At 42.8% G+C, this 27,149-nt stretch overlaps 1 protein-coding gene across 1 annotated transcript in view; it reads left to right on the top strand.

The window, feature by feature from the left end:
- The window catches only part of Atp8b4 (ATPase phospholipid transporting 8B4 (putative)), a 192,105-nt gene extending 166,002 nt beyond the window's left edge, over window positions 1-26,103 (top strand). The window contains exons 23-27 of the mRNA XM_032902598.1: window positions 4,020-4,103; window positions 9,260-9,505; window positions 20,785-20,923; window positions 23,916-24,046; window positions 25,822-26,103. Of these exons, the coding sequence (XP_032758489.1) occupies window positions 4,020-4,103; window positions 9,260-9,505; window positions 20,785-20,923; window positions 23,916-24,046; window positions 25,822-26,103 (882 nt within the window). The remainder of the gene's footprint in view (window positions 1-4,019; window positions 4,104-9,259; window positions 9,506-20,784; window positions 20,924-23,915; window positions 24,047-25,821) is intronic.
- Window positions 26,104-27,149: the final 1,046 nt, after the last annotated feature.

Below are 27,149 nucleotides of genomic sequence, written 5' to 3'. Positions count from 1 at the left end.
AGGTTGTGGAGAGCAACCAATAGCCTTGGCAACAGCCTATAATGTTTGGGGTTGGGAGTGGTCTGTGGCATCCTTTTGGCCAATGACTAAGCAGGATGTAACCCCTTCTTGGCACTAGAGGTTTTACTTAGTGGCATAAAATGTTTTTTTCTATTATATGGTGATGGCATTTAAATTCTTTTCATATATGTATGTTTTTGGAAACTTGTCTTAGTCAGCATTCTATTGTTGGGAAGAAACACCATGACCAAGACAACTCTTATAAAGGAAATCATTTAACTGGGGCTTGCTTACAGTTTCAGAGGTTTAGCCTATCATCAGCACGGCAGGTAGCAAGGCAGCAAGCAGGCAGACATGGTGCTGGAAAGGAGCTGAGAGTTCTACATCCACATCTGCAGGCAGCAGGAAGGGAGAGCCCCTGGACCTGGTTATAGACCTTGAAACCTTAATTCTCATCCCCAGAATACACTTCCTTCAACAAGACCGCATCTACTAATTCCCTTCAAGTAGTGCCACTCCCTGATGACCAAGAATTCAAGTAGATGAGCCAGTCCTATTCAAACCACTACAAAGCTTCTACAGTAATAGGCTTCCATACGGGTTTTATAAGGTTTAGTGTTAGTTGTCCTTCTCTATTCCCTCTTTGACCCTTCTCTCACCTCCCCCTATTTGAGCCTCATATTCTGGTTTTCCCTTTATCTCTCCATAAGCCCATATTTGATTTCCTCTTCCTTGGAAGAATCCCCACCCTCCACCACCTGTCTGTCACTAGGTACCTAACCTCTCTGCTTATTCATATGGTAGCAAACATTAAAGGTTTAAATATTGTTTTCCACATATAAGAGAAAACATGCAGTATATTTAAAGAATTTATCTGTGTGTGTCTGGGAGGGGGGCCCAAGGACCATGGAGCACATGTGCAGGTGAGAGAACAACTTTCAGGCGTCTGCTCTCTCCTTCCTCTGTATTGGTACTGGAATCAAACTCAGGTCAGCAGGCTTAGGGGCGAGCATCTCTACCCACTGAGCCATCTGGATGGCCCCCAAAGTGCAGGTTGAGGTAGAACCTTTGCTGTGTCAGAGAGAGAGCAGTTTAGAGAGTGTGGAGGTAGGGAGTATACACCTTTATTTTGTAAAGGAAGACCTCGAGTTCCTCAAGAATGGGAGTCAGTGGTGACAAGATCAGGAGCGCAACCCTTGCCCTTTTAGCTCCCTGTCTACTCAGCTTGAACAAGCTTCCCTAGGAGTCCTGCCTTCTAGAATTATCTGGAAGCTTGAGTCTACCTTCTGTCAACAAATGCTACAACTTAACTGCCACCAAGGGACAAATGTAACCTGGCTTGGTGAGATTTCCATCTGGACTACTCATTTAACAGAGCTTAGGTAAAGGTTAGATCACGGCTCATCCTGCAGGGCATGCTTTACCCTGATTCACTGTTCACGGTAGCAACTTACATGGTTTTCCTTGAGTTTAGAGTGTGTGTGTGTGTGTGTGTGTGTGAGAGAGAGAGAGAGAGAGAGAGAGAGAGAGAGAGAGAGAGAGAGAGAGAGAGAGAGAGAGAGAGAGAGAGAGAGGGGGTGCGTGTGTGTTATTGTTAATAGCTGTAACTTATTTTAAAAGCATTCAGTCCTTGTGGGGTTTTAATAAAGATGAGTTGTCCCTCCAAAAATCGCTGAGGCCCAGTTTAGGAAATTCACATTTGAAACTGTGTAAGTGTTGGCACGGAGCGCTTGAGATGATAGTATCTGATGACAATTTATCATTGTCAGGGAGATACAGAGATATGTATCTTAAAAACGTTCTGAGTAATATGGAAGCAATTATCTTGTCGAGGCTGGAAGAGGTTTGTCAAGTAATATAAGAAAATATCCATGGAGACTTTAGAAAGCGATGGGAAAGACTGAAGCTAATCTTGAGGCCCGATGGCGTCACGGGTTTTGATACCTGAGATCTGTTTCCACAAGGCAGGAGAGTTCCTCTGCCTTTGCCTCCCAGATGTGCCCAGTGGAAACCCCAGGGATTGGCTAATGCTCAGCCTTGGCCCCTCTACCCTCCTACTAGTGAGTCTTTGCTAATTATGGAGACCAACAACTGAAGAGCCAAAGAGGCACACCTCGGATTTATCTCCCAATGTGTTTTCCTTAGCAGAAAAATGTTTTTGAGAAATGAAGGAAGCTATATAGCCTTTCTTTTCTGCAACTCACAGCAAACTTGAGGATGTACATTTCCAAAGAGGCATTTTATGTGTTGTTTGTTTTCTTCTATTTATTATTTATTTATTTACTTTTTATTTATTTATTTATCAATCAGAAGTTCTGGAAGCTGGTTCATGCTAGGAAAGCGCCATGTCCCCAAAACAAACCCCTTTATGACATTACTTGTAACTTTTCACCTGCTGGACTCTGAGTTCATTTCTTGGGCTCCTGCATGAGAATGACTCCAGGAGCTGACAGGTTGATAGGATGGGGCCGGGAACCTGGATGTAAGTAATTACAGGTCAATGTTATGAAGCACTGAGACGTAGTGATTCACGGTACTAACAAGGGGCCTGGAATCCAACCCTGGAATGTGCCTGTGCGAGAAAGGCTGTTGTAGCGTTTCAGCCTGTGGATGCTCTTACAAACTGCTTCAAGCTGTGCAAGAGGGTCCTGAGGTGAATGGTGGAACTCACTACAAGGGATGAGGGTGGGCTAGCTCGGACAGGCGTCCTAAAAGACTGGCCACCTACCCCAAGCTCAGGATCAATCAAGGCTGAGCAGGCTGGAGTCAGAGGAAGGGCACCACAGCTGAGGGGCTGCAGGAAGTGGGTGGAGGAGTGAGTACTGGCTGGGGAGGGACACAGCCATTGAACAGGATGACTTCACGAATTTGAAGAATGATTTGGTGATTGAAGGCTGTTGCAGACAGGGAGGAATCTCCAAGTTCTTCTCAAATGACTCTAGCTTGTGTCAGGTTGACATAAAACTAACCAGCACAGATACACTGAGAAAAGTTTTCCTCCTTCTTGTATGTGAGAGCTTTCCTAGGTAGATACAGCATACTCGTTCACTCACACCAGAAATGGAACCCACAATGGACCAGCGTAACAATCGCAGTAGTGTCCATCCTGGGTAACCAATCAATTTTCCTTGGGGTCCCTTATAGGAGTGTGGGTAAGGGATTACTTACAGGATCAGAGATGACATACAGGTGGCTGTGTGTGTGTCAGCACAAAGCTACACAGCGACACCCATGAGAGCTGTGGCCCTAGAGCTCTCCGCACAGCTTGCAGGGAGCATGAATGGTCTGAGTGTCTCTCCCACTCAGCTGGTCAGGCTCCTCCTGCTGCCGCCATACTGCTCAGGGGAGGCTAAGCAGAGTCCGGAACGGGTGGTCCTCAGTCTGTGATTTCCTGGAGTGGAAAGCAAGCACTGAGACTTCTGCTCCCTTTGCTATAGGTCCCTTGTAAGAAAGATTTGAATATGATATAGGGGTAAGAGGCTCAATTTTGTGTTTTCTGGAAATACTTTGCATATCTCTAAGATCCTGTGTTTGGAATTGTGATAAGCCATTACAAACCTGGAGAATGCAATGATAACCCACTACAAGAGGCTGGTGTCTCTCGTGTGTCTGGTATTGTGTGTTGCTCTGGTATGCTGCGTGCACTACCTCATCTCCCCCGGACTGACACACAGTGAGGAGGGTGTGATGCCCCTGCAGAGACGGGATAGAGTTGAGCATGGTGAGGCATGCCTTTAACTCCAGCACATGGGAGCCAGGGTCAGGAACATGGCTTCAAGTTTGAGGCCAGCCTGGGCTACCTGTCCTAAAAACAGTAAGAAACAAATTAAGCAAAAAACGAAATACCTAGAGATAAGGAGATAGAAGTTAGAGAAACTAATAGCCCCGGATTAGGGGCAGAATGTGGGGAGGGTTCATGTCTCTGCCTTTGACCTCTGAGTTACTTAGCCCTGACAATGAATGTTTGCACTTCTGTAGACGGTGTTTCTCATGGACATTTCTTTACCCCTTCTTTTCAGACTGTCTACGACCAGTGGTTCATCACTCTTTTTAACATCGTTTACACATCGCTCCCCGTGTTAGCCATGGGAGTTTTTGATCAGGTATGTGGGGTTTGCTGTCTTTGTTGCTATCTCTGTTGACTCTCCCAGCTGTGCCTAGCTAGCTTTTACGTAGAAGGCTGGTTCATGGGAAGATCCCTAGGAATGCAGTTTTTAAAAGGAATGTGACATGGGTCACAGGGCCTCCTGGGTCCTTCCCCTGCCTGCTGTTTCTTCAGAAAGGTACTTCATCCAAGTTTGCCTCGTCTGTTCTGAGGGACTTACAACTTGCTGTGTGGATTGAAGGCCCTGGGAAGTCGTGCACGAAGTTTTCCCCTTTCATTTGAGTCCAGCGTCTCTCAAATTTCTGTGATTGTATCTTTTCAAAAGTATAATAGCTTAAATTAATTTTTTGAGAATTCCATAAACGCATACAATGTATTATGTTCACATTTACTGCTCCCAGCTCCTACTCCTAAGTCTTTCCAGATCTATCCCAACAAACGTCCTGTCCCTCTTAACTCCAGATCCCCTCTCTCGGTTTTTTAATGACCCACAGAATCCAAATTGTCCCATCTATGTACATATGGATGTGAGACCACCCAGTGGAGCTGGGTTGACCTACCATGGACAGCATTATTAAATGGTGACTCTCCCTCCCCTAGTAGCCATCAGCTGCTACTGAGCCCCTATCCTATCCAATCTGGAAAGGTGGCTGGCTTGACCTTGTACAGAAAACCGCAGTCACCGTGAGTTCACTAGGGCAGTGACCATGTCTCGTGCAAGAGAAGCTGTTTTCTCCACCCTCCCCCTGCCCTGATCTCTGGCTCTTACAGTATTTCCACCCCCTTTTTTTGGGCTATTCCCTGAACCTTAAAGTGAGGCATGTGACCCTGAGATGTCATTTATGACTGAGCACACTATAGACATTATTCTTTGTGCTTTGACCAGTTGTGACTTTCCGTATTAAATATTGCCCACTCCACGAAGAAGCCTCTCTCGGGGGGTGTGGGGGGGACAGGGGACTGGGAACTGGGAACTGTATTAATACATGGGTGCAGAAGTGCATATTTAGAGATCAGTTTGATACTGTGTCCATTTATCAAAATAAAGTTAGTGGGTTCACTCCAAGAACTGATGAGCGTACCAGTCGTGGGTTATTAAGCAGACGTACTGTTCCAGCATGAGTTGCCTCCCGTGGAGCAGACCTTATCCAATCAGGAAACATTTAGTTACTTTTATTGCTTATGTGCCCCTGTTGCACCCATGAATGTATCTTGTCAGGCTGCTGTTGCAGCTTGAGGGTTTCGTAACCGGGTAAGACTGTTGACGACTTTTCTCCTTTGGTGGCCTGCATAGAATCCTCTGGAAATGTGAGTGTTAGCATGCAGGGAGGAATTGTCCTGGTCAGAACCAGCTTGATTTTTCTATGTCCAATGACCAAAGTGTATGGTGTCTTTAGCCATAGAATCTCACCAACAAGGTTGGAGGAGAGGCAACCAAGAACAATGGAAATATTTTATTACTATTCTGGGCTTCTCCAGGATACTCCTGACCAGCAGTTCAATGGGAGGTATTCCACACCTAGTACTTGGAGTTTTATTTGCCAACTAATGGCTTTTGGGAGAAGCATTATTCTCTAAGAAGGGTAATTCTAAGTGTGTGTATTTGTGTGCCTCTCCTCCCCAACTCCCTCCTTCTCCCTCTGTGTGTGTGTGTGTGTGTGTGTGTGTGTGTGTGTGTGTGTGTGTGTAGAAAGCTTGTAAAACAGTAGGTTTCTATATGGCCTTTAAAACTGTCCTAGCGCCAGGCATCCCTCTTCCCACCCTCTCCTCTGCCCACCCCCGCATCCCTTCCCATCTTAGACCTTCCTCTCCATCATCCCTCTTTCTCCCTTCACATTACTTGTATTTCATTATCCTCCCTCCTTAAGGTGTTTCTTCCCCGACCAAGGGCCCCTCTCCAGTTTCCAGCCTTCAACAGTTACTGCAGGCCAAGCACACAAATCTGAAGAGTCAATGCTAGGGTCCACAGGTCTTTCGCTTCCATACGTAACTATAGCTTCACTGCCCCCCAGCCCCATTCAATGTTAGAGCATCGATTCTCTAGCTTTTCCCAGCTCTAATGAGGTCACAGTGAGCCTGCAGCCCATCAAGAGTTGACAGGCCACTTCTGTGATTCTTAGAGCACACACTTGGCAGGGGGTGTCAGGGGTAGCTCTCCTCTTCTGCTGCCCAGGACAAGGACATCTTCGAACTATGTCTGCTTTCCAAATAATGCAATATGGAAATTCCTGCCAGACCCTTGAGAGTCCATAGCAGTGAAACAAAACAAAACAACAAACAAACAAGCAAACCCTTTGTTCGGGAGACTTTAAGGCCTCTCTTTTAGCTTCGCATTGTGCTAGATATGGTGGCTGAATAGAAACGAGAGCATGGCCACTCCAAGGTATGGTTGAGGAGAAGGATTTTATTGTAGACACTAGAGAGAGACCAGCAGAGGCATCCGGAAGACTCCAGACTGAACTGGGCCATGGGGTTGGGGGGTGAGGGAAAGCAAGTGGGGGGAGGCAAATGGACCAAGAGAGCACACGGCTGAAATGCCAGGTTTGTATAGGAATGAGAAGCTGGGGGAAAGGAAGCGAAGCTGTTGGGCTGGAGAAATTGAAGGTAGGGGCAGCGTGAGAATGCTCTCCCAATTCGAGCTTTGCCCTCCCCGTTCCTGCGTAGTTAACAAGGCTTTCTTCGAGTGAAGTTTATTCTGAAGGGTGCTCCTTGTCCGGTCCTTTCATGAAGCTGTTGCTATAGCTTCAAACATCAAAACTCCTCTGAGTTCATGCACCGAGTGGGGAAGTGCCATGTTATTCTCTGGCAGGTGGAGAGAGCTAGGCAGGGTTAAGGAAAATAGCAGTGCATACAGTGGAGCCTCCTGGGCCAGCGCAGAGCAGAAGGAAACCCAGTGCACTGAGTGGCCCATCTACGCCAGGCAAGCACACACACAAACCCTCAGTCTAATGTTTATGTGTATCAGACAGGAGAAGGGGGAGAGTTCAGCTACAAGAATGGTGCTTGGGCCCACTCTGGTTTGGAATGTACTTCCCAGCAAAGGGGGAAGTCTGGCTGCCTGTGTGGAAGTAGAGGCCTAGCCAACAGAGTTTCCATGGCACAACTAAAGTGCACTACATTTTGAAAGTTTTTTTTTTTTTTTTTTAAGTATTTTTGAGACCAGATTTTCTCCGATCTGTTATTAGAGCTGTTTACTAGGCTTCGTCTTTTGGCCCAAAGCAATGTGTTGCACAACACCCACCCTCCCACTGCAAGGTCACTCCCTTCTCCTTTCTCTCTACTTTGTAGTTGGTTCTGAGTCTCCTGCCCATATGTAAAGAGGGGCGTGGGCACAAAGCACTGAACTTCAAAAGACCTTAGATGTAAAGGATTAAGCACATGCTATTCCCAGGGCTGATGTTTACAAGTGTTTCTTTTCTTGGTGCTTTGTAGCTGCCCACAATGTGGAATCAAATAGTAAAAATAAAGCACTTCTGGGAAAAAAAAAAACCCAGTTATTGTGCAATTTGAAAAAAAAAGCAAAGCAAAATAAAACACAAGAAGCCTCCTTACTGCCATCAAGTTGAATGGCTGTTCCACTCTTTTCTTGGTTTGTCTGCGTTGGCCTTTAAGCTGATGGCAGAGTGTCGGGCTAGAGGGCCCCGGGGACTATCTGTGATGTCACTCATTTTGTCTGAGGGAGAGCAAGCCCTGGGAGGTTTTAGTCCCAGACTGGCCAGCCAGCCAACCAATCTGTGGCAGAACTGAGGCCACCACAAGCTCACTACATTTTATTACCATTCTTTATTATTATCATCGTTTTATTAATGTTTTATATTAGCATAGATTACTGACTGTTTAATATGGGGAAAGAATGTGGCAGAAACATCTCCTGACCATCTGTCATGACAGTGGTCTCTGTGAGGGAGGCATTACTGCTTGCATTTTGGCAGATGAAGAAACCAAGACTCAGGTTGAGTAACAATATTACACTGCCAAATCTGTTGCCAGACCTTCAGCTCAGCACCGTGTGGTTTTAAAGCCTGTGCAGATAACGACGACAGTCACCAGGGCAGGAGAAGGCACACTCATATCCAACAGCTTCTCTGCGCAAGACTTCTTAGAGAATGTGTCAGGATTCTATGCAGTCTGGAACATCCTACAAGGGTGGAGGAGAAATGGACCTCCCCCCACATTCCCCATCTATGCTGCCTCTTCTCCACCTATGGTCCTCTGTGTTTGCTTGTTTGTGTTGTGTTGTTTCATTTTGGTGTTTTGAGATAGTTTCTTTGCATAGCCTAGGCCATCCTGGAACCCAAAGAGATCACTGCCTCTCAAAGTGAGTGTTGGGATTAAAGTTGTGTGCCATGACTGCCTGGCTGGTTCTCTGTTTTTGTCCAGTCTCCTACGCTGGTCATCCTTTTGGTAGTGACCCTTGGTTTTGATGCTCGAAATGTGGTCATCGACATCACTTTGCAGATAGCCAGAAATGCAGACTCTGCTTCATAGATTCATACGTCCATTAAACTTTAGCCAACTCAATAGGTTTTTTCTAGATCTTTGTGGCTACTGAATATGGAGATGCTTTTCCGTCCGGGTCTCTTTTCCTGGGCTGTTGCCATTTACTACTGAATTCTCTCTGGGTAAATCACTCAGATACCAAGCATTTAGTCTCAGCCCCTTCCCACTTCGAACACCTCATTCCCAGACTGCCAACTCTAACTCCTCAGCTCTCTGCATCCACCTCTGGATCACTACCACACACCGCATTAGCAATTTCCTTCCGGCCCATGGCTATACAGAAATGTGCTGGAATCGTAGAGCTTGAATCTTTCTGAGACGGCATCAGCCACAGTAGCTGGCGAAGGGTGTGGAAAACTGATTTTGATTTGAGTTTAAATAGGTGCATTCAAGTTCAGTCAAGGCCTAGCTCTGCTATAGAAGATCTGTGTGTGACCTCTTCTCTGTCTTTCCTGGGGTTGGAAGTCTCTGCACAGCAAATTGGGGATCATTTATAATCAGGTGGGTCCTTCTGGGAATAAAAACAGGATAACATCTTGTTCCTGCCCAGGGACTAGTAGGCAATAGAGTGTGTATACAATGACCTTGTCTATTTCTGGGGATAGGGACTACAAGGCTTCTCTGACTTTTCCCCAATGCTCCTTCTCTTCCCAGGACGTAAGTGAGCAGAACAGCATGGACTGCCCTCAGCTCTACGAACCTGGACAACTGAATCTCCTTTTTAACAAGCGAAGATTTTTCATCTGTGTGGCACATGGAATTTACACCTCATTAATCCTTTTCTTCATTCCCTACGGTGCCTTTTACAACGTGGCTGCAGAAGACGGGCAGCACATTGCTGACTACCAGTCCTTTGCAGTTACTGTGGCCACATCTTTGGTCATTGTGGTCAGCGTCCAGGTAACCCTGTTCCTTAGAGCACTTCTGCTTTGGTGTGTCAGGTTTGCATAAGTAGAAGTTCACTGTCAGCTGACTCTGCTTCTTAAGGTATGGGACAGGGAGAAACCCGTGTGTGTGCGTGTGTGTGTGTGTGTGTGTGTGTGTGTGTGTGTGTGTGTGTGTGTGTGTCTGCCTTTGTCCATGCAGGAGGAAGCCAGAGGCTGATGTCAGGATGTGTTCTGCAATCATTTCTTTTACCTTATTTTGGGGGACAGGGTATCTCACCAAACCTGAGCCCCCATTTCAACTGTGTTGGCTATCTGCTGAGCCCCTGTGATCTGCCCTGGGGATACAGGTGTGTGATACCACCTCTGGGTTTTTACACGAGTGCTCGGGATCTACACTCAGATGCTCTTGCACACACAGCAAGTACTTTATCCACCAGGCCACTGCTCCAGCCCCAGGATTTTCTTTTTAACTACACATTTTGAAATGAAGTCAACAATCTTTAATAAATAACAAGATAAATGTTATTTATTAAAGTGACAAATACCTGTTATCCCAGCCCTGAGAGATCAGAGCAGGAGGAATGGTCAAGGCTGGGCTACTGTGTAAGGCCTCGTCTCACAATGTGTGTGTGTGTGTATTTAAAAAGCCATACTTCTATTCCCTTCTTGTGTTTGGAGAAGCATTTCCAAGAATAACAAAAGTTTCCTATAATTTCAGACTTAATAAGTCCCAGGTTTTAAAGCGACAACTAGAACTTATTTGGCAATACATTTAAAAAAAAAATCATTTGAGAGGCTCAACTGGCACATTAAGAAGATACTTCTGAGCGGGGAGTCCTCAGTTCTGGGCTGGGCTTTGACTTGTTTTCTAGTGCAGCTCTGTTAGATGCTGGTGAGTTAGGGATCATGCAAACATCTGGTCCATTAGCACCTGCAGCACCTGACTGATGTGGTGGGCAACCCGACCTCTGTGTTATTTTGGTTTTGATTGTTGAGCAAACAGTTAGGAATCAGACAGCATCTTTGTCGAAAGTTACAGTCATCCCTGGCATTTCTTGAGCATTGGATAAATGAGGGAGATGATAAAAGGGATTTTTCTCTCTACTGATCCTATTATAAAAAAGAGTTTGTCAGGGTGTGTCCAACCATTAGGAAAAGAATAATTAAAACTGACGTGCCTTTTCAGATTATATGTGCAGTCTTCAGACACAGCCATGACCAGTTTTCAAATAGTCCAATAAGCAGTTCCCCAGGCTGAGCCTAAGACAACAACTGATTTAGCTGTGGGCTGTGATCTCTCATGAAGTTTAGAAGTCTTCAAAAGCAAGGCTCTATAGTGGAGCCTCACACAGAACTCAGGTCATAAGTGCACATATAGGAAGTTTGGAAAGAGCAGAAAAGTATAAAGAAAAATGAATATTCCCCCACAGTCCCATCTTGATGTTAATGTGGCAAAAATAATGTAGAAGTCAATTTTGTGTAATTTTATAACTTTGTTTCTCACTTACCTTAGTCTATGTATCTTGCTTTTGTATTATTCTCTGAAATGTCCCATTTCAGCTGTAATGCTTTAGCATGGAACATACTATAATCCATCAACCAGGTCCCTGTTAGATCGCTTCTCTTCTTTCTACTATGAAAAACAGCACAATACCAAACTTTCATAAGGTCTAATTCTCAATGCTTCTTTGTTACCTTAAAGTGTGTTCTTTATTGGTGTTTCGTTTGTTGGTTGGTTTGTTTGAGACAAGGTCTCACTCTCTTGGAATTCACTATATAGACCAGACTGGCTCACAACTCACGGAGATCCACCTGCCTCTGACTCTCAAGTGCTTGGATTAAAAGTGTGTGCTGTGCCACCATACCTGGCCAGGCTGTATTCTTAAAAGGAGAATTCTGAGTCCAAGGATGTATGGAGGTTTGACGTTCTTTTTAACTCATTGCAAAACATCTTCCCAAATGGATGATTTTTAGCTGAAGGGTATAAAATACCCTTCTTAGGCAGGCCTGCGTGGATAACAGATCATTACTCTGAATTAGTTCACAATAAATCCACAGCCTTTGGTTGTCTGGGAAATAATTTATGTGCACTAAAAAAAAGTCACATTCACGATTTAAACAGGATTAACTAAAAAAGAATGTTATCTCTTGAAATAATTGTAGATTTTCAGAAGCGTTGGCATTGCAGGAACAGTGCCTGTATCTGCTCAGCGTGACTTGTTGGGACCACACATGACCTGTGATGGTTACAAGAAATTACCATGGATACAGAATTACTCCCTAAACTAGAGGTGTGGCTCAGACTTCTGTAGCTAATCTGTTAATAAATTTCTCTATTCCAATGTTCAAAACGGGATTCCACAGGGTACTGTGCTATCATGTCGCCATAGTCTCTGACCTCTGATGACTTCGTGATCATTCTTCATCTCTAATCACTTTGAAGAATAGTGGTCAGGTTGTTTGTAAATGCACTGCGGTTTGCGTTGTCTAATGTTTCCCTGAGAGGAGATGGGCTACGGACTTACAGGGAGAATCAGAATAAGATGTTATGTCCTTCATGTTTCTTCCTCTTAGAGCACAGTCACTCTGTATCTGGGCGTGTCCTGTGTACATATCACATCCTCGTTGTCTGTCTGTCTGTCAGTTGATGGACATCTAGGCTGATTCCGTTTTCAGCCTGGTAGGTTGTATTGTAGCCTGTAGGGTCTAAGCACTGGGTAAGGCCGTGTTCTCACCCAGGAGTCTATAGAGTGTCACTATAGAAGCTAGCTGGCAGTGAGGAAGGTTCCCAGATAGTTAGAAATTGATTTCTGTACGTCCTGCCATCAAAGCATGTGTGTTGTTTTCAACAATAGGGCTTTACCGTCTAGTGACGGTGGTCAACCAAGATCAGTGGTGATAGTCTGGTTGTCTGGGGAGACCTCTGAAGACACCTTAGCTAACACCTCATAGGGTGGTGTTCCATGTATGACGCTGAGATTTATCCTTAATCCATGTCTTTTGGAAACAACACTATCTACTCATACAGGGAACCCCCAGCCAAACTCCCCTTTAAGCTGTCATCCCATCTCCTTTCTTACCACATGCATTCTCTTCCCTCTTTCATGAAAAGTTTCTGACCTTTTGATGTTCACAGACACCCTGAGTAAAACATACAAATCTAAAAATGCAAAGCTAGGATTCACAGTTGAAGAAGCGAGCAGCCACGGCCTTTCTGGGTCTGGATTCTCACCTGGTCTAACATTTTCCCTTATGTCTATTTTTGCACAGATTTTATAATTCTATTTTTCTTTACAACTTAGTTTAATTCCATTGTTTATATGTACCACGTTTTCATTATTTGTTCACCGGTTGATGGTGAACACGTCCTGCCTGTGGGAATAAAGCAGCAACATTCACGGTTGTACAAGCGTCCCTGCCTGAGGTAGAGTGTAGAGTCTTTGGGTGTGTGCCTAGGAGTAGTACATACAGATCAATTAGCTTCACTTTTCGTTTTCTTGCACAACTACCACACTGATTTCCATAGTAGCTATAGCAGTTTACACTCCTACTAACACTATATAAGGTGTCCCCTTTCCTGAGAACCTCATTAGCATTTGTCGACATCAGCTTTATTGATCTTAGCTATTCTCAATGGGGTGAGGTGGAATCTGGACGTATTTCTAATTATAACCAAATGTTTTACAATCTTGTTCTAGATCTTTCTTCATCCACCTTGAATGAAACAAGTTTGGAGCTTTTTTCCTCTAGCTTTTTAACTTTTTTTTTTGTATTGAAATAGATTTTTTTCCTCACAAAATATATCCCAGTTACAGTTTCCTGTCCAACTCCTCCCAGTCGCTCCCATCTCTCCTTCCATCTGGACCCACCCCCTTTGTGTCTGTCATTAGAAAACAGACTTTTAAGAGAATATCATATCATCATACCATGTGCTAAAACAAAGACTAATGGATCAGAACTGCATTCACATGTGTGTCAATCATGCTGATTTAGAAGACCCTGTTCCCTTGGTGTCCTCCAGCCCCTCTGAGCCTTACACTCTTTCTGCCTCCCTTTCCAAGGGCTCCCTGAACCCTGAAGGAAAGGATCTGATGAATCATTCCACTTAGGTCTTAGTGTTTTAAGGTCTTTCACATGCATGTCTGCCTGTGGGTCTCTGTATTTGTTTTCATCTACTGCAGGAATAAGCTTCTGTGAGGTTGGCTGAGCAAGGTGCTGCTCCAGGTGTGTAGCAGAATGTTGCGTTACTGCTACTTTTAGTTTTTCTATAATAATGGTATTTGCTTTTACCCCAGTGCTTTCAAGTCTCAGGCTCTTGGCCACTCAAGCAGTGTCAGGTGTGGGTTCCATCTTGTGGAGTGGGCATGAAGCCAAAGCAGATATTGGTTGGTTGTCCCCACAAGCTCTTGGTCATCATTGCATTAGCATATCTTGTTGCATGACACCGTTATAGGGTTTGTGGCTGGGTTATGGTTTGAGATTGTTTTGATTTTTTCCCTTCCTCTGTCTTTACTCTTTTTTTTCTATTGCATATTTTAATTTACATTTCAAATGTTATCCTGTTTCCTGGTTTCCAGTAAATAAACCCCCTATCCCATCCCTCTTCCTCCTTCTATGAGGGTGTTCCCCCATCCATCTACCCATACTTTCCCGCCTATGCCCTGACATTCCTTTATACTGGGTGTCAAGCCTTGGCAGGACCAAGGGCTATTCCTCCCATTAGTGCCCAACAAGGCAATCCTCTGCTACATATGATGATGGAGCCATGGGTCCCTCCATGTGTATCCTTTGAATGGTGGTTTAGTCCCTGGGAGCTCTGGTTGGCTGGTTATGTTGTTCTTATGGGGTTGCAAACCCCTTCAACTCCTTCAGTCCTTTCTCTAACTCCTCAAATGAGGCCTTGTTCTCAGTTCAGTGGGTGTCTGCAAGCATTCGCCTCTGTATTGGTCATGCTCTGGCTGATTCTCTCAGGAGATAGCTATATCAGGTTCCTGTCAGCATGCAGTTCTTGGCATCAGCAATATTGTCTCGGTTTGGTGGCTGTATGTGTATGGGTTGGATCCCTAGGTGGGGCAGTTTCTGGATGACCTTTCCTTCAGTCTCTGCTCCAAACTTTGCCTCTGTATTTTCTCCTATTAATATTTTTGTTCCCCCTTATAAGAAGGACTGAAGCATCTGTGCTTTGGTCGTCCTTCTTGAGCTTCATGTGGTCTGTGGATTGTATCTTGGGTAATCCGAACTTTTGAGCTAATATCCACTTACCAATGAGTGCATACCATGTGTGTTTTTTGTGATTGGGTTACCTCACACAGGATGATATTTTCTAGTTCCATCCATTTGCCTATGAATTTCATGAAGTCATTGTTTTTAAAAGCTGGGAGTTGGGGATTTAGCTTAGTGGTAAAGCGCTTGCCTAGCAAGCGCAAGGCCCTGGGTTCTGTCCTCAGCTCCGGGAAAAAAAAAAAAAAAAGCTGAGTAGTACTCCATTATGTAGATATACCACATTTTCTGTATCCATTCCTTGTTGAAGGGTATCTGGGTTCTTTCCAGCTTCTGCCTATTATAAATGAGGCTGCTATGAACATAGTGGAGCATGTGTCCTACTTATACGTTGGAGGATCTTTTGGGTATATGCCCAGGAGTGGTATAGTTGGGTCCTCAAGTAGTACTATGTCCAAATTTCTGAGGAATTTCCAGACTGATTTTCAGAGTGGTTGTACTAGCTTGCAATCCCACCAACAATGAGTGTTCCTCTTTCTCTACATCCTTGCCAGCATCTGTTGTCACCTGAGATTTTGATCTTAACCATTCTAACTGGTATGAGGTGAAATCTCAGACTTGTTTTGATTTACATTTCCCTGATGACTAAGGATGTTGAACATTTCTTTAGGTGTTTCTCAGACATTAGATATTCCTCAGCTGAGAATTCTTTGTTTAACTCTGCACCCCATTTTTTAATTCTCTGTAGTCTAACTTCTTGAGTTCTTTGTATACATTAGATATTAGCTCTCTATCGGATGAAGGATTGGTAAAGATCTTTTCCCAATCTATTGGCCGCCATTTTGTCCTAATGACAGTGTCCTTTGCCTTACAGAAGCTTTGCAATTTTATAATATCCCACATGTTGATTCTTCATTTTAGAGAATAAGCCATTGGTATTCTGTTCAGGAAATTTTCTCCAGTGCCCATGTGTTCGAGGATTTTCCCCACTTTTTCTTCTATTAGTTTGAGTTGGAGGTCCTTGATCCACTTGGACTTGAGCTTTGTACATGGCGATAAGAATGGATGGTTTTGCATTCTTCTCATGCTGACCACCAATTGACACAACACCATTTGTTAAAAATGCTGCCTTTTTTCCACTGGATGGTTTTAGATCCTTTGTCGAAGATCAAGTGACCATAGGTTTGAGGGTTCATTTCTCAATCTTCAATTCTATTCCACTGATCTACCTGCCTGTCTCTGTACCAACACCATACAGTTTTTATCACTATTGCTTTGTAATACTGCTTGAAGTCAGGGATGCTGATTCCCCTAGAAGTTCTTTGATTGTTGAGGATAGTTTTTGCTATCGTGGGCTATTTGTTATTACAAATAAATTTGCAGATTGCTCTATCTAACTCTATGAGAAATTGAGTTGGAATTTTGATGGGGATTGCATTGAATCTATAGATTGCTTTTGACAAAATGGTCATTTTTGCAATATTAATCCTGCCAATCCATGAGCATGGGAGATCTTTTCATCTTCTGAGATCTTTTTTGATTTCTTTCTTCAGAGACTTGAAGTTCATGTCATACAGATCTTTCATTTGCTTTGTTAGAGTCACACTGAGGTATTTTATATTATTTGTGACTATAGTGAGGGTGTCATTTCCCTAATTTCTTTCTCAGCCTGTTTAGTCTTTGAATAGAGAAAGGCTACTGATTTGAGTTAATTTAATATGCAGCCACTTTGCTGAAGTTGTTTATCAGGTTTAGGAGTTCTCTGGTGGAATTTTTGGGGTCACTAAGTATACATATCATCTGCAAATAGTGACTTATTGGACTTCTTCCTTTCCAATTTGTATCCCTTTGACCTTTTGTTGTCTAATTGTTCTGGCTAGAACATCAAGTACTATATTGAATAAGTAAAGAGAGAATAGGCAGCCTTTTTAGTTCCTGATTTTAGTGGGATTGCTTCAAGTTTCTCTCCACTTAATCTGATGTTGGCTACTGGTTTGCTGTATATAACTTTTACTATGTTTAGGTATGGGCTTTGAATTTCTGATCTTTCCAAGATTTTTTTTTCCCTTTCTTTTTTTTCGGAGCTGGGGACCGAACCCAGGGCCTTGCGCTTGCTAGGCAAGCGCTCTACCACTGAGCTAAATCCCCAACCCCCTCCAAGATTTTTAACATGAAAGGGTGTGTTGATTTTTTGTCAAATGCTTTCTCAGCATCTAATGAGATGATCATGTAGTTTTTTTTTCTTTGAGTTTGTTTATATAGTGGACTACATTGATAGATTTCCATATATTGAACCATCCCTGCATCACTGAGATAAATCTTCATAACAATGATTGATGATCGTTTTGATGTGTTCTTGGATTCAGTTTATAAGAATTTTATTATCTTTGCATCAATATTTATAAGAGAAATTGCTCTGAAGTGTTCTTTCTTTGTTGGGTCTCTGTATGGTTTAAGGAGAAGCATAATTCTATGTGGCTTCATAGAAGGACTTGGGTAGTGTTCTTTCTGTTTCTATTTTGTGGAATAGCTTGTACAGTATTGGTAATAGGTCTACTGTGAAGGTCTGATAGAATTCTCTACTAAACCCGTCTGGTCCTGGTTTTTTTTGGTTAGGAGACTTTTAATAGGTGCTTCTATTTCTTTTGGAGTTATGGGACTGTTTAGATGGTTAATCTCATCCTGATTTAACTTTGGTACTGGTATCTGTCTCAAAAATTGTCCATTTCATCCAGATTTTCCAGTTTTATTGAATATAGGCGTTTGTAGTAGGATCTGATGATTTTTTAAAATTTCTTCAGAATCTGTTGCTATGTCTCCCTTTTCATTCCTGATTTTAATTTGGATAATATCTCTGTGCCCTCTTATTAGACTGGCTAAGTGTTTATCTATCTTGTTGATTTTCTCAAAGAACCAGCTCCTGTTTTTGTTGATTCTTTATATAGTTCTTTTTTTTTCTATTTGGTTGATGTCAGCCCTGAGTTTGATTATTTCCTGCCATCTACTCCTCTTGGGTATATTTGCTTCTTTTTGTTCTAGAGCTTTTAGGTGTGCTGTCAAGCTACTAGTGTATGCTCTCTCCAGTTTCTTTTTGGAGGCACTCAGAGCACTGCTTTCATTGTGTCCCATAAGTTGTACCTTTATTTTCATTAAATTCTAAAGTCTTTAATTTTTTTCTTTATTTCTTTATTTCTTCCTTGACCATGTTATCATTGAGTAGAACATTGTTCAGCTTCAGTGTGTATGTGGGTTTTCTGTCATTTTTGTTGTTATTGAAGACCAGCCTTACGGTGTGGTGATCTGATCAGCTGCATGGGATCATTTCAATCTCCTTGTATCTGTTGAGGCCTGTTTTGTGATCTGATCAATTTTGGAGAAGGCACCATGAGGTGCTGAGAAGAAGGTATATCCTTTTGTTTTAGGATGAAATGTTCTATAGATATTTGTTAAATCCATTTGGTTCTTCTCTTAGATTCTCTGTGTCTTTGTTAAGTTTCTGTTTCCATGAGCTGTGCATTGCTGAGGGTGGGGTGTTGAAGTCTCCCACTATTATTATGTGAATTCAGTGTATTCTTTGAGTGTTGGTAAGGTTTCTTTTATGAATGTAGGTGTCCTTGCGTTTGGAGCATAGATATTCAAGATTTTTCCTTTGATGAATATGAAGTATCCTTCCTTATCTTTTTTTAATAACTTTTGGTTGAAAGTTGATTTTATACCACATTAGAATGGCTACTCCAGCTTGTTTCTTCAGACCATTTGCTTGGAATTTGTTTTTCCAGCCCTTTTCTCTGAGGTAGTGTCTGTCTTTTTCACTTAGGTGTGTTTGCTGTATGCACCAAAATGCTGGGTCCTTTTTATGTATCCAGTCTGTTAGTCTATGTCTTTTTATTGGGCAGTTGAGTCCATAGATGTTGAGAGTATTAGGGACCAATGATTGTTGTTTCCTGTTATTTTTGTTGTTAGAGGCGGAATTATGTTTGTGTTGCGCTCTTCTTTTGGGTTAGTTGAAATTAGATTACTTTTTCCTTTTTCTATGGTATAGTTTTCCTCCTTCTGTTGGAGTTTTCCATCTCTTATCCTTTGTTGGGCTGGATTTGTAGAAAGATAGTGTGTAAATTTGGTTTTGTCATGGAATATCTTGGTTTTTCCATCTATGTTAATTGAGAGTTTTTCTGGAGATAGTAACCTGGGCTGGCATTTATTTTCTCTTAGGGTGTGTATGACATCTGTCTAGGATCGTCTGGCTTTCATAGTCTCTGGTGAGAAGTCTGGTGTGATTCTGATAGGTCTGCCTTTATATGTTACTTGACCTTTTTCCCTTACTGCTTTTAATATTCTTTCTTTATTTTATGCATTTGGTGTTTTGACTATTATGTGACAGGAGGAATTTCTTTTCTGGTCCAATGTATTTGGAATTCTGTAGGTTTCTTGTATGTTTATGGGCATCTCTTTCTTTAGGTTAAGGAAGTTTTCTTCTATAATTTTGTTGAAGATATTTACTGGCTCTTTAAGTTGGGAGTCTTTGCTCTCTTTTGTACCTATTATCCTTAGGTTTGATCTTCTCATTGTGTCCTAGTTTTTCTGGATGTTTTGGGTAGGGAGCTTTTGGCTTTTTGCATTTTCTTTGACAGTTGTGTCAATGTTTTCTATGGAATCTTCTGCTCTTGAGGTTCTCTCTTCTATCTCTTGTATTCTGTTGGTGATGCTTGTGTCTAGGACTCCTGATCTCTTTCCTAGGTTTTTTATCTCCAGGGTTGTCTCCCTTTGGGATTTCTTTATTGTTTCTATTTCCATTTTTATTTTTGGTTGTGAGCCTAGCCTTTAACGGCTGAGCCATCTCTCCAGCCCCTATTTCCATTTTTAAATCCTGGATGGTTTTATTCAATTCCTTCATCTGCTTGGTTGTGTTTTCCTGTAATTATTTAAGGGAATTTTGTGTTTTCTCTTTAAGAGCTTCTACCTGTTTACCCGTGTTGTCCTGTATTTCTTTAAGGAAGTTATTTATGTCTTTCTTAAGGACATCTGACATTATTAGTTGTGATTTTAAATCAAAATCTTGCTCTTCCAGTTTGTTGGGGTATCCAGGGCTTCCTGTGGTGGAGGAACTGGATTCTGATATTGCCAAGTGCCCTTGGTTTCTGTTGCTTAGGTTCTTGCCCTTGCCTATAGGCATCTGATTATCTCTGGCATTAGCTGGTCTTGCTGTCTCTGACCCTCCTGTAAGTCTGTGTGTCAGCACTCCTGGAGACAGGCTTTCTCCTAGCAGGATCTGTGTACAGAGAAATGTATATACAGTGATTCTTCTTATAACATGGACCAGGCTATTTTCTTTTGCTGGTGATGAAATGACAAGTGGTGGAAGAACAAATTGCAGGTTTTGGTTTACTGTCATGGTAGCCCGATACACCAGATAATTAGCAGGTCTTGACCAGGATGGACTGCAGAGCTCTCTTCAGTTGTAATGATCCTATAGTTCATAGTCTTCTGCTTCTAGTGTCTTTAGTGCTGCTATGCTTCAGAGGGCAGCAAACTGCAATGGGAGGGGAACATTTTCCTGTGTCTAGAGAGGGATGTGTTTATGCTATGGATAGAGTCCCTTCAGACAGAGTCTATAGTCCTTTACCTCCATGTCTCCTGAGGCTTCTGCTGTGTAAATAGTATTGCTGCTGCCACACAAGATACAGGAAGGGAAGAAGGGACACATTCCTAGACCACACAAAGTCTATGACAAAAAGTCAGAGATTCTTCTTTTCTGTAATTTGAGGAATGTAAGAATGGAGTCATTGGAATGAGTTAGGATCGTCATATAAAAATGTCACACCATCTTATAAAATTAGTAAAAATAAAACTCTTGGCATTTCACTTCCTGAGGCCATTTTAACCTTGGCAGATACAGTTGCCCATATACCTAAGCTCTAGACACTTGTCTAGCACTTGCCACTCTCTTGTGTGTGTACAGAAGCGGAGGTCCAGTAATCTTCATGTTCCAGCATACCCCTGGAGGCAAACATCTGTGTACATGATTTTTTATGCCTAAAAGGCTTATCTTTTTGCATTTGGCTTTATTTGCAGATAGCTTTGGACACGAGTTACTGGACCGTGGTTAATCACGTCTTCATCTGGGGCAGCGTTGCTACCTATTTCTCCATTTTACTTGCTATGCACAGTGATGGTGTCTTTGGCATCTTCCCTCGACAGTTCCCCTTTGTTGGTAAGTAATCCTACTTGTTGTAAGGCCTGCTGCATACTTAAAGTCCTTTGTCTTTATGATTTGTTTTTGTGTTGTGTGGGAGCTAGAAATGGCCAGTACTCTTTCTTCTAGGAATTGACTGGTGTACCTGAAGCCTTCCAGACATGAAAGAGGTTCCTAGAGACTGCTTTTTTTTTCTTGCCAGATAGAACTTATACGTTCCCATGGCTGAGATGTACTAGGCTGTGTCCTAGAAGACAAGGGGTATTTACAGCCTGTGAAAAGTTTCTTTATTACAAAACAGGAAGGAGGGGGAAATAGCCAGCTCTCCTTGTATCAGGCTATCACCATCATATCTGTCAGAGTTCTTCCACAGACATCATCTGCTTTTAGATGAAAGAGAAGTGATTGATAAGTTATAGCCCTCTATAAATTTCTGAACATCCTTCCAGAAGTGGCCAGAAGAGAAGGCTGGATAGGTGTAAGGGATCGAAGACCAGCTTAATAAATTGTGTGATGTTGAACAAATTTGCTTTCCTTTCCATGATTTAATATTTATCTATAACTGGACTATTAATGGTTCCTATTTTTAATATAGAAAGTAAGTTACTACAAATGAGTTACTACATATAAAGCATTAGGATGGACCCTGGTTAAATAAATAGTGATTCTGATGATAGTTGAGTGTTTGTCTTGGTTAGGGTTCCTACTGCCGGGACAAAACACCCATGTCAAAAAGCAACTGAGGGAAGAAAGGGTTTATTTCATCTTACCTTTCCTGACTTCTGTCCATCATGAAGGGAGGTCAGGGGCAGAGACTCAAAGTCAGGAACCTAGAAGCAGGAACTGTTGTAGAGGCCACAAAGGAACATAACTTATTGACTTGCTCTCCATGGCTTGCTCAATCTGCTTTTTTATAGCACCCCAGATGACTAACCCAGCGGTGGTCCCACCCACAATGGGCGGGGTCCTCACATATCAATCTAATTAAGAAAGTAGACTATAAACTTGCCCACAGCCAAGCTTATAGAGAGTCTTCCTTCCCAAATAACTCTAGCTTGTGTCAAGTTTACATAACACTAGCCACCCATAGTATTATTATGCAAGAAATTGTGACTTGAATATATTTGAGGGCATCATGGGAGAATTTGGATGTCTGATGGGCTATCAAGGAACCCCTAAAATTCCTTCAAGCCTTGAAGTTACATTATTCAATAAAGAGGATACATCCAGTGTTCCTATGTTAAGGTCCACACTTCAAAATAATTCTGCCAAGATCACTGACTTTTACACAAGAGCCATTAATACACCTTCCAAAAAGTTTGGAAATCTCTATAGCAGGTGAATAAGTAAGGAACAGAGATTTTCTGACTTCATCTCAACAATTTAGAAGATGACACTCAGTGACAATCCTTTGAGCTCAAGCAGTTAGCACAGCACTCTGAGTCCATTCTCTGATTACCTCAGCCTAGAAAAGGCTGTGTCAGAAGGGTCACAGGCTTGGTTTGAAAGTGGTGGTCTGCACCAAGGCTTGGGCTCTGTTTCCATCCAGTCATGTGCGTAAGTGAGGGGACGCTGTTCTTCAGATTTGCCCATTCTTACATATACAGTAACCACTTCAAATCCTAACAGTCTTGCTCAGTACACCACATTAATACTTTGTTTACCAAAAGATTCCAACCGTGTAGAGGCACGTTGGTTAGTCATCAGAACATGCCAGTCAGGAAAGGAAGGCTCATGAACTGTTTTTAAATTTCTGCTTATTTACTTATTTCTGTGTTACCGAATCTTGAATGTTTGGTGCCTTTCCAATCCGAAAGACCACTCTAACATGCAAAATGAGACTGCTTCCCCTGGGGAATGTAGTTTGTGTGCGGACTAATCCTTTTAACTTAAGCACAGGCTATTCCATGAATTAATTACTGGAATCCAATGAAAGTTTACAAAAGTTAGATCAACATTGGGGTTTTCTAAAAGCAAAACAAAAGAAAGAAAGTAAGTAAGAAAGGAAGAAAGAGAAGAAAAGTAAAGTTTTTTTCCTTAGTAACCAGCAGAAGGGAGGGGCGTGGCTTTAAAGTGAAGCTTGTTTTTCTCCACGTTGTCTGTGGGTAATGAGCTTCAAGGAGCTCAAAAAGACATTTAATTGATTGAATCAAGTTTGTTTCTGCCCTTGGCTTGCAACAACTGGAGTTGGCTGCTCTTTGGTAGACAGATTTACTTCCCAAAGCCAGGAAAAACAGACATACCAATCAGTTGCCAAACTCTCATACCCAAAGCTCATTCGGATGGTGTTAACACGGGCGCACTGGATGAGGACCTGGCTGGTTGGAGGTATCATGATGACTCTCTAGAGAATGAGCAGGGGCAGGGATGGTGTAGTCCCACAAAGTCTGCCTGCCCTCATTGCTGCCTTGATTAGACAAACAACAACTATGTGAGAAATGAGGGTAAAGTCTGGGAGCTGGCTCCAGGCTTGGCAGTGAGTTTCTCTGGCCTGCCATTTCTTATGTTGGGTAGTTGACTCAGTGGTCATAGGGGAACTCTCCTCATCAAACCGGGAACCTCCAGGATCTCCCCAGATCTTCAGCTCAGAATCAAGGGAGCATCAAAGAAATAGCAAGTTCCTTTTGAGGCAGCTTTTCTGAGCTGTTGCCTAGAAGTTTGAAGGCTACCGTTGTGCTAGATGTGGTGTTTCCTTATGACACAGTCAGTCAGTGAGGCCATTGTTTGGGAATAGGCCTGCATCAAATCATTAACCGGAAATTCTAAACTGGTCATAGATCATGAGGTCGAAAGGAAGGAACAGAAGTTGGAAGGAGCCTGGGTGAGAGAATGCTTCATCAGGCTAGCACTGCCCCAGGCTTTCATAATAACGCCAAAGTTTTTTCTTTAGATGCTTATAGGTGTCAGTTTAATTCATAACAACTAACTATAAATTAATTTATATAATTATAGAGATTTTATAGCAATTCGGTGTTTTATAGCCAGGCTGTCTATGTCTCTTTAATGGCAGGAAACGCACGGCGCTCCCTGAGCCAGAAATTTGTTTGGCTCGTGGTTCTCTTGACAGCAGTGACATCAGTCATGCCAGTTGTGGTGTTCAGATTTCTGAAGATGCATTTATACCCAAGCTTGAGTGATCAGGTATGTCCGAGACACCGTGAGTACTTGAAGGATGGTTGGTGGCCTTCATGAATGATGTCCTTCTTTGTCCAAACAGATGCACAGGAATGACTAAGGAAATTTTCATAGGTCCATGGCTTCATAACAGAGTAGATGATAATCTCCCCCACATGTTTCTTGAACATACTAGTCCTGAATGTCAGCGAAGAGAGGTATATTGGGCTATCGGTGGGTATGGAGTGATAGGTTAGAAGTACTTTTACCCCTGACTCACTGGAATCATTTTTAAGTATTACTTTAAGAGAAGGGCAAGCGACAGGGAAAGCCTGAACAGGTCATGTGAAGGGGTCTCACCATTTGGATAGAAATAGAGTATTGACTTTGGGAACTAAGTAAGACCTGTTACCTGCTGAGCAGGTTTTAAAAGGGCCCAGCAGCATTCTGGTGGACTGGGAATACGGAGCCAGAAGGACAACAGAAAGAATATGGTGAAGAAAGAAGCCTGGACCAGACATTGGAGTAGATCCCAATGGCTCATAGGAAACAATACAACTAAAGCAGTGCTGGGCTAGGCTGAGGCTCAGGACACTGAAGAGGAGGAGAGGAAGACACACTTTACCATCCCACAAAGAAAGATGGCATGTTTCTAGAGGGAGTGAGGCCAGACCAGTAAGGCCCAGAGCTCCGAGCTTCTCTTACTGTGATGTTTCTTACACTCTGGGGCAGAGTATGAAATAAGTCACAGAATCCTTTGTGTCTGTCCTTTTGTGTTGGTTCTGAGCTGAATCCAACCCATAAGAGCATGGGTAATCTGAAGTTGCCCATTTTTCTTGTGTTAAGGATGATTGTCATGTTTTTCTTAATGAGTACCTTCAGACCTGAAAATTAGAATTAATCACTTATGCAAAATCTCTGGTCATCTTCACTCTCTTTCCTAGGGAGATGGAAGGCATGTTGAAACCCACCCAAATGATATTTAGGCCTTAAATATTTTTTTGAGAATTATTCATGAGAGTTGATGGTGCATTCACCCTGTCAGGTCTCAGGGACATTATCAGGAATCTGTCCCTCTGGGTTGTTCTGTCCCCTTTTTGACAATGTTTCCTGAGCCTCTGAGGTAGGGGCTGTGTTGTAGATGTTCTTTAAAAGGCAACACCTTCATATTTGTAAATCACACACACACACACACACACACACACACACACACACACACACACACACACGGGCATGTGTGTGCATGTCAAACCAGAATAAATGAAAACCCCAAAAGTCTCACGACACGTTGACCTCCCATAAGAGGAAGAAAATTCTGACTCTAATTTCTGAAAATTTTCTCCTAAACCAGTTATTAGTGACGCAGGATCCAGAAAACCTCTGAAAGGGAAAGAGAGGTGAAAGACTGAGTACTGGGACTATAGACATACTATTTCTATACAAAACTATGCTTAAGACCCCAGGCTCTGTTCTCAACACTGTTACTGAAGCAAAGCAACCCCCTCCCCCAACTCACCATACAGCCCATGAAATTGAGTCAGTAATGAATTTTATTGGACTATTTCTTGTTTACATGAGAATTTTTTTTTGGTAGGGAAAAATTGATTAGTGCCTAGTGTCATCTTTGGGATGGAGAATTTTAGGACTTTAGGCTTAAAGCTTCCTTTTGGAGTAAAGGCAAAGATTTTCTTGTTGTAGATGTTAATTAAGTAACACAAATGGCTTTTGTTTTACTCGGTGGCTGAGTGTCTGGGGTCCAATGTTTGGGTTCATGGTTGCGCTGTGGCTCTCTTCCTCCCCAGATCCGCCGGTGGCAGAAGGCTCAGAGAAAGGAAAGGCCCCTGCGAAGCCGAAGGCCTCAGACCCGCAGGTCAAGCTCCAGAAGATCCGGATATGCGTTTGCTCACCAAGAGGGATACGGAGAGCTCATCACATCTGGAAAAAATATGCGAGCTAAAAGTCCAGCCCCAACATCAGGGCTGGAAAAGATGCTTTATAGTAACACAAGCTGGATTGGAAATTTATGTAAGAAAACCACAGACGTGGTGAGCGGCTTTAGTCATGATAAGACAGTGAAACTGTGAGTCGAGAGGGAACTTGACCACAAGCCGTCTTTTCACCTCATCTGGGGCTGAGCGTAGGCTGCTCGGGGGCCAAGAGCAGGGCAGATCACATTGCTTAACTTAAATCCGTGGCCTCCAGCTGCCAACGCCTGTCAGATAGTGATGTTTTCTGCAGGATTCCTTGCCAGATGGGCACTGTCCAATCTGTGATTCTGTGGACCAAGGCCTCATGGGACAAGTACAGATTTTTATTAACTTAAACACCAATCCATCCAAACTTTGAATCTTATTTATGGAAAAAAGATTTGTAAATTAGCATCTATGTTAGATGGGCCTTAGGTATGTAAAAGGGTACGTTCCAATGATGTGTTTCAACCAAAAAACGCATGTCGACAGATATGCCATGTATGTGAAGAGCCACTTTTTCAAATGCAATTACAGAATTTAAAGTATGCAGTGTGGTGCTCTCAGATTGAGAGTCAGTCTTTCTCTAGACTTGAGCTCCCCTTTCCAGGACAGCAACGCCTTCCATGCCCGAAGAATGCATTAAAATGTCTGTCTGTTATACAAACAGGGACAAAATAAAGCAACTGAATGTCCCTGCAGAGGGACTGCAAACATGGTCTGATTTATAGAGTGTTCAGACTGTTCCACGTGGGGACACAATCCCAGAGTGGCTCCTCTAACGTCCCTAATGTTTCAATGACTTGTGTGACAATGTCAGTAGCAATCTGCTGCACACAGATGCAGACGGAACTGTCAGAGGGATAGAACACCGCCCTTTATCGACAGTGTTCCATGCAGCCCGTGGGCAAATGCTGCTGACAGATTCCATTTTAAAACTTGAGAATTAAAAGGAAGCGAGTCAATGGGCAGTCTCTACTGTTAAATAGTTCACTCAGGAGTAGACCATTGAGACTCAGTTCCTTTTAGCAACTAGCTGACCTGTTTATGACTCAAACATACATCTAAATGCATAGATGCATAGATGAAGCTGATTTTTACAACAGACATTGCAGCCCGATTTGGGATTGATAGGCGAGTCACTAGCATATTTCCTTTATAAG

Source organism: Rattus rattus, chromosome 5 (assembly GCF_011064425.1).
Source record: "Rattus rattus isolate New Zealand chromosome 5, Rrattus_CSIRO_v1, whole genome shotgun sequence".
NCBI classification, from domain to species: Eukaryota; Metazoa; Chordata; class Mammalia; order Rodentia; family Muridae; genus Rattus; species Rattus rattus.
The sequence above is the reverse complement of the archived record's forward strand: the minus strand, read 5'-3'. Positions and strand labels throughout refer to the sequence as shown.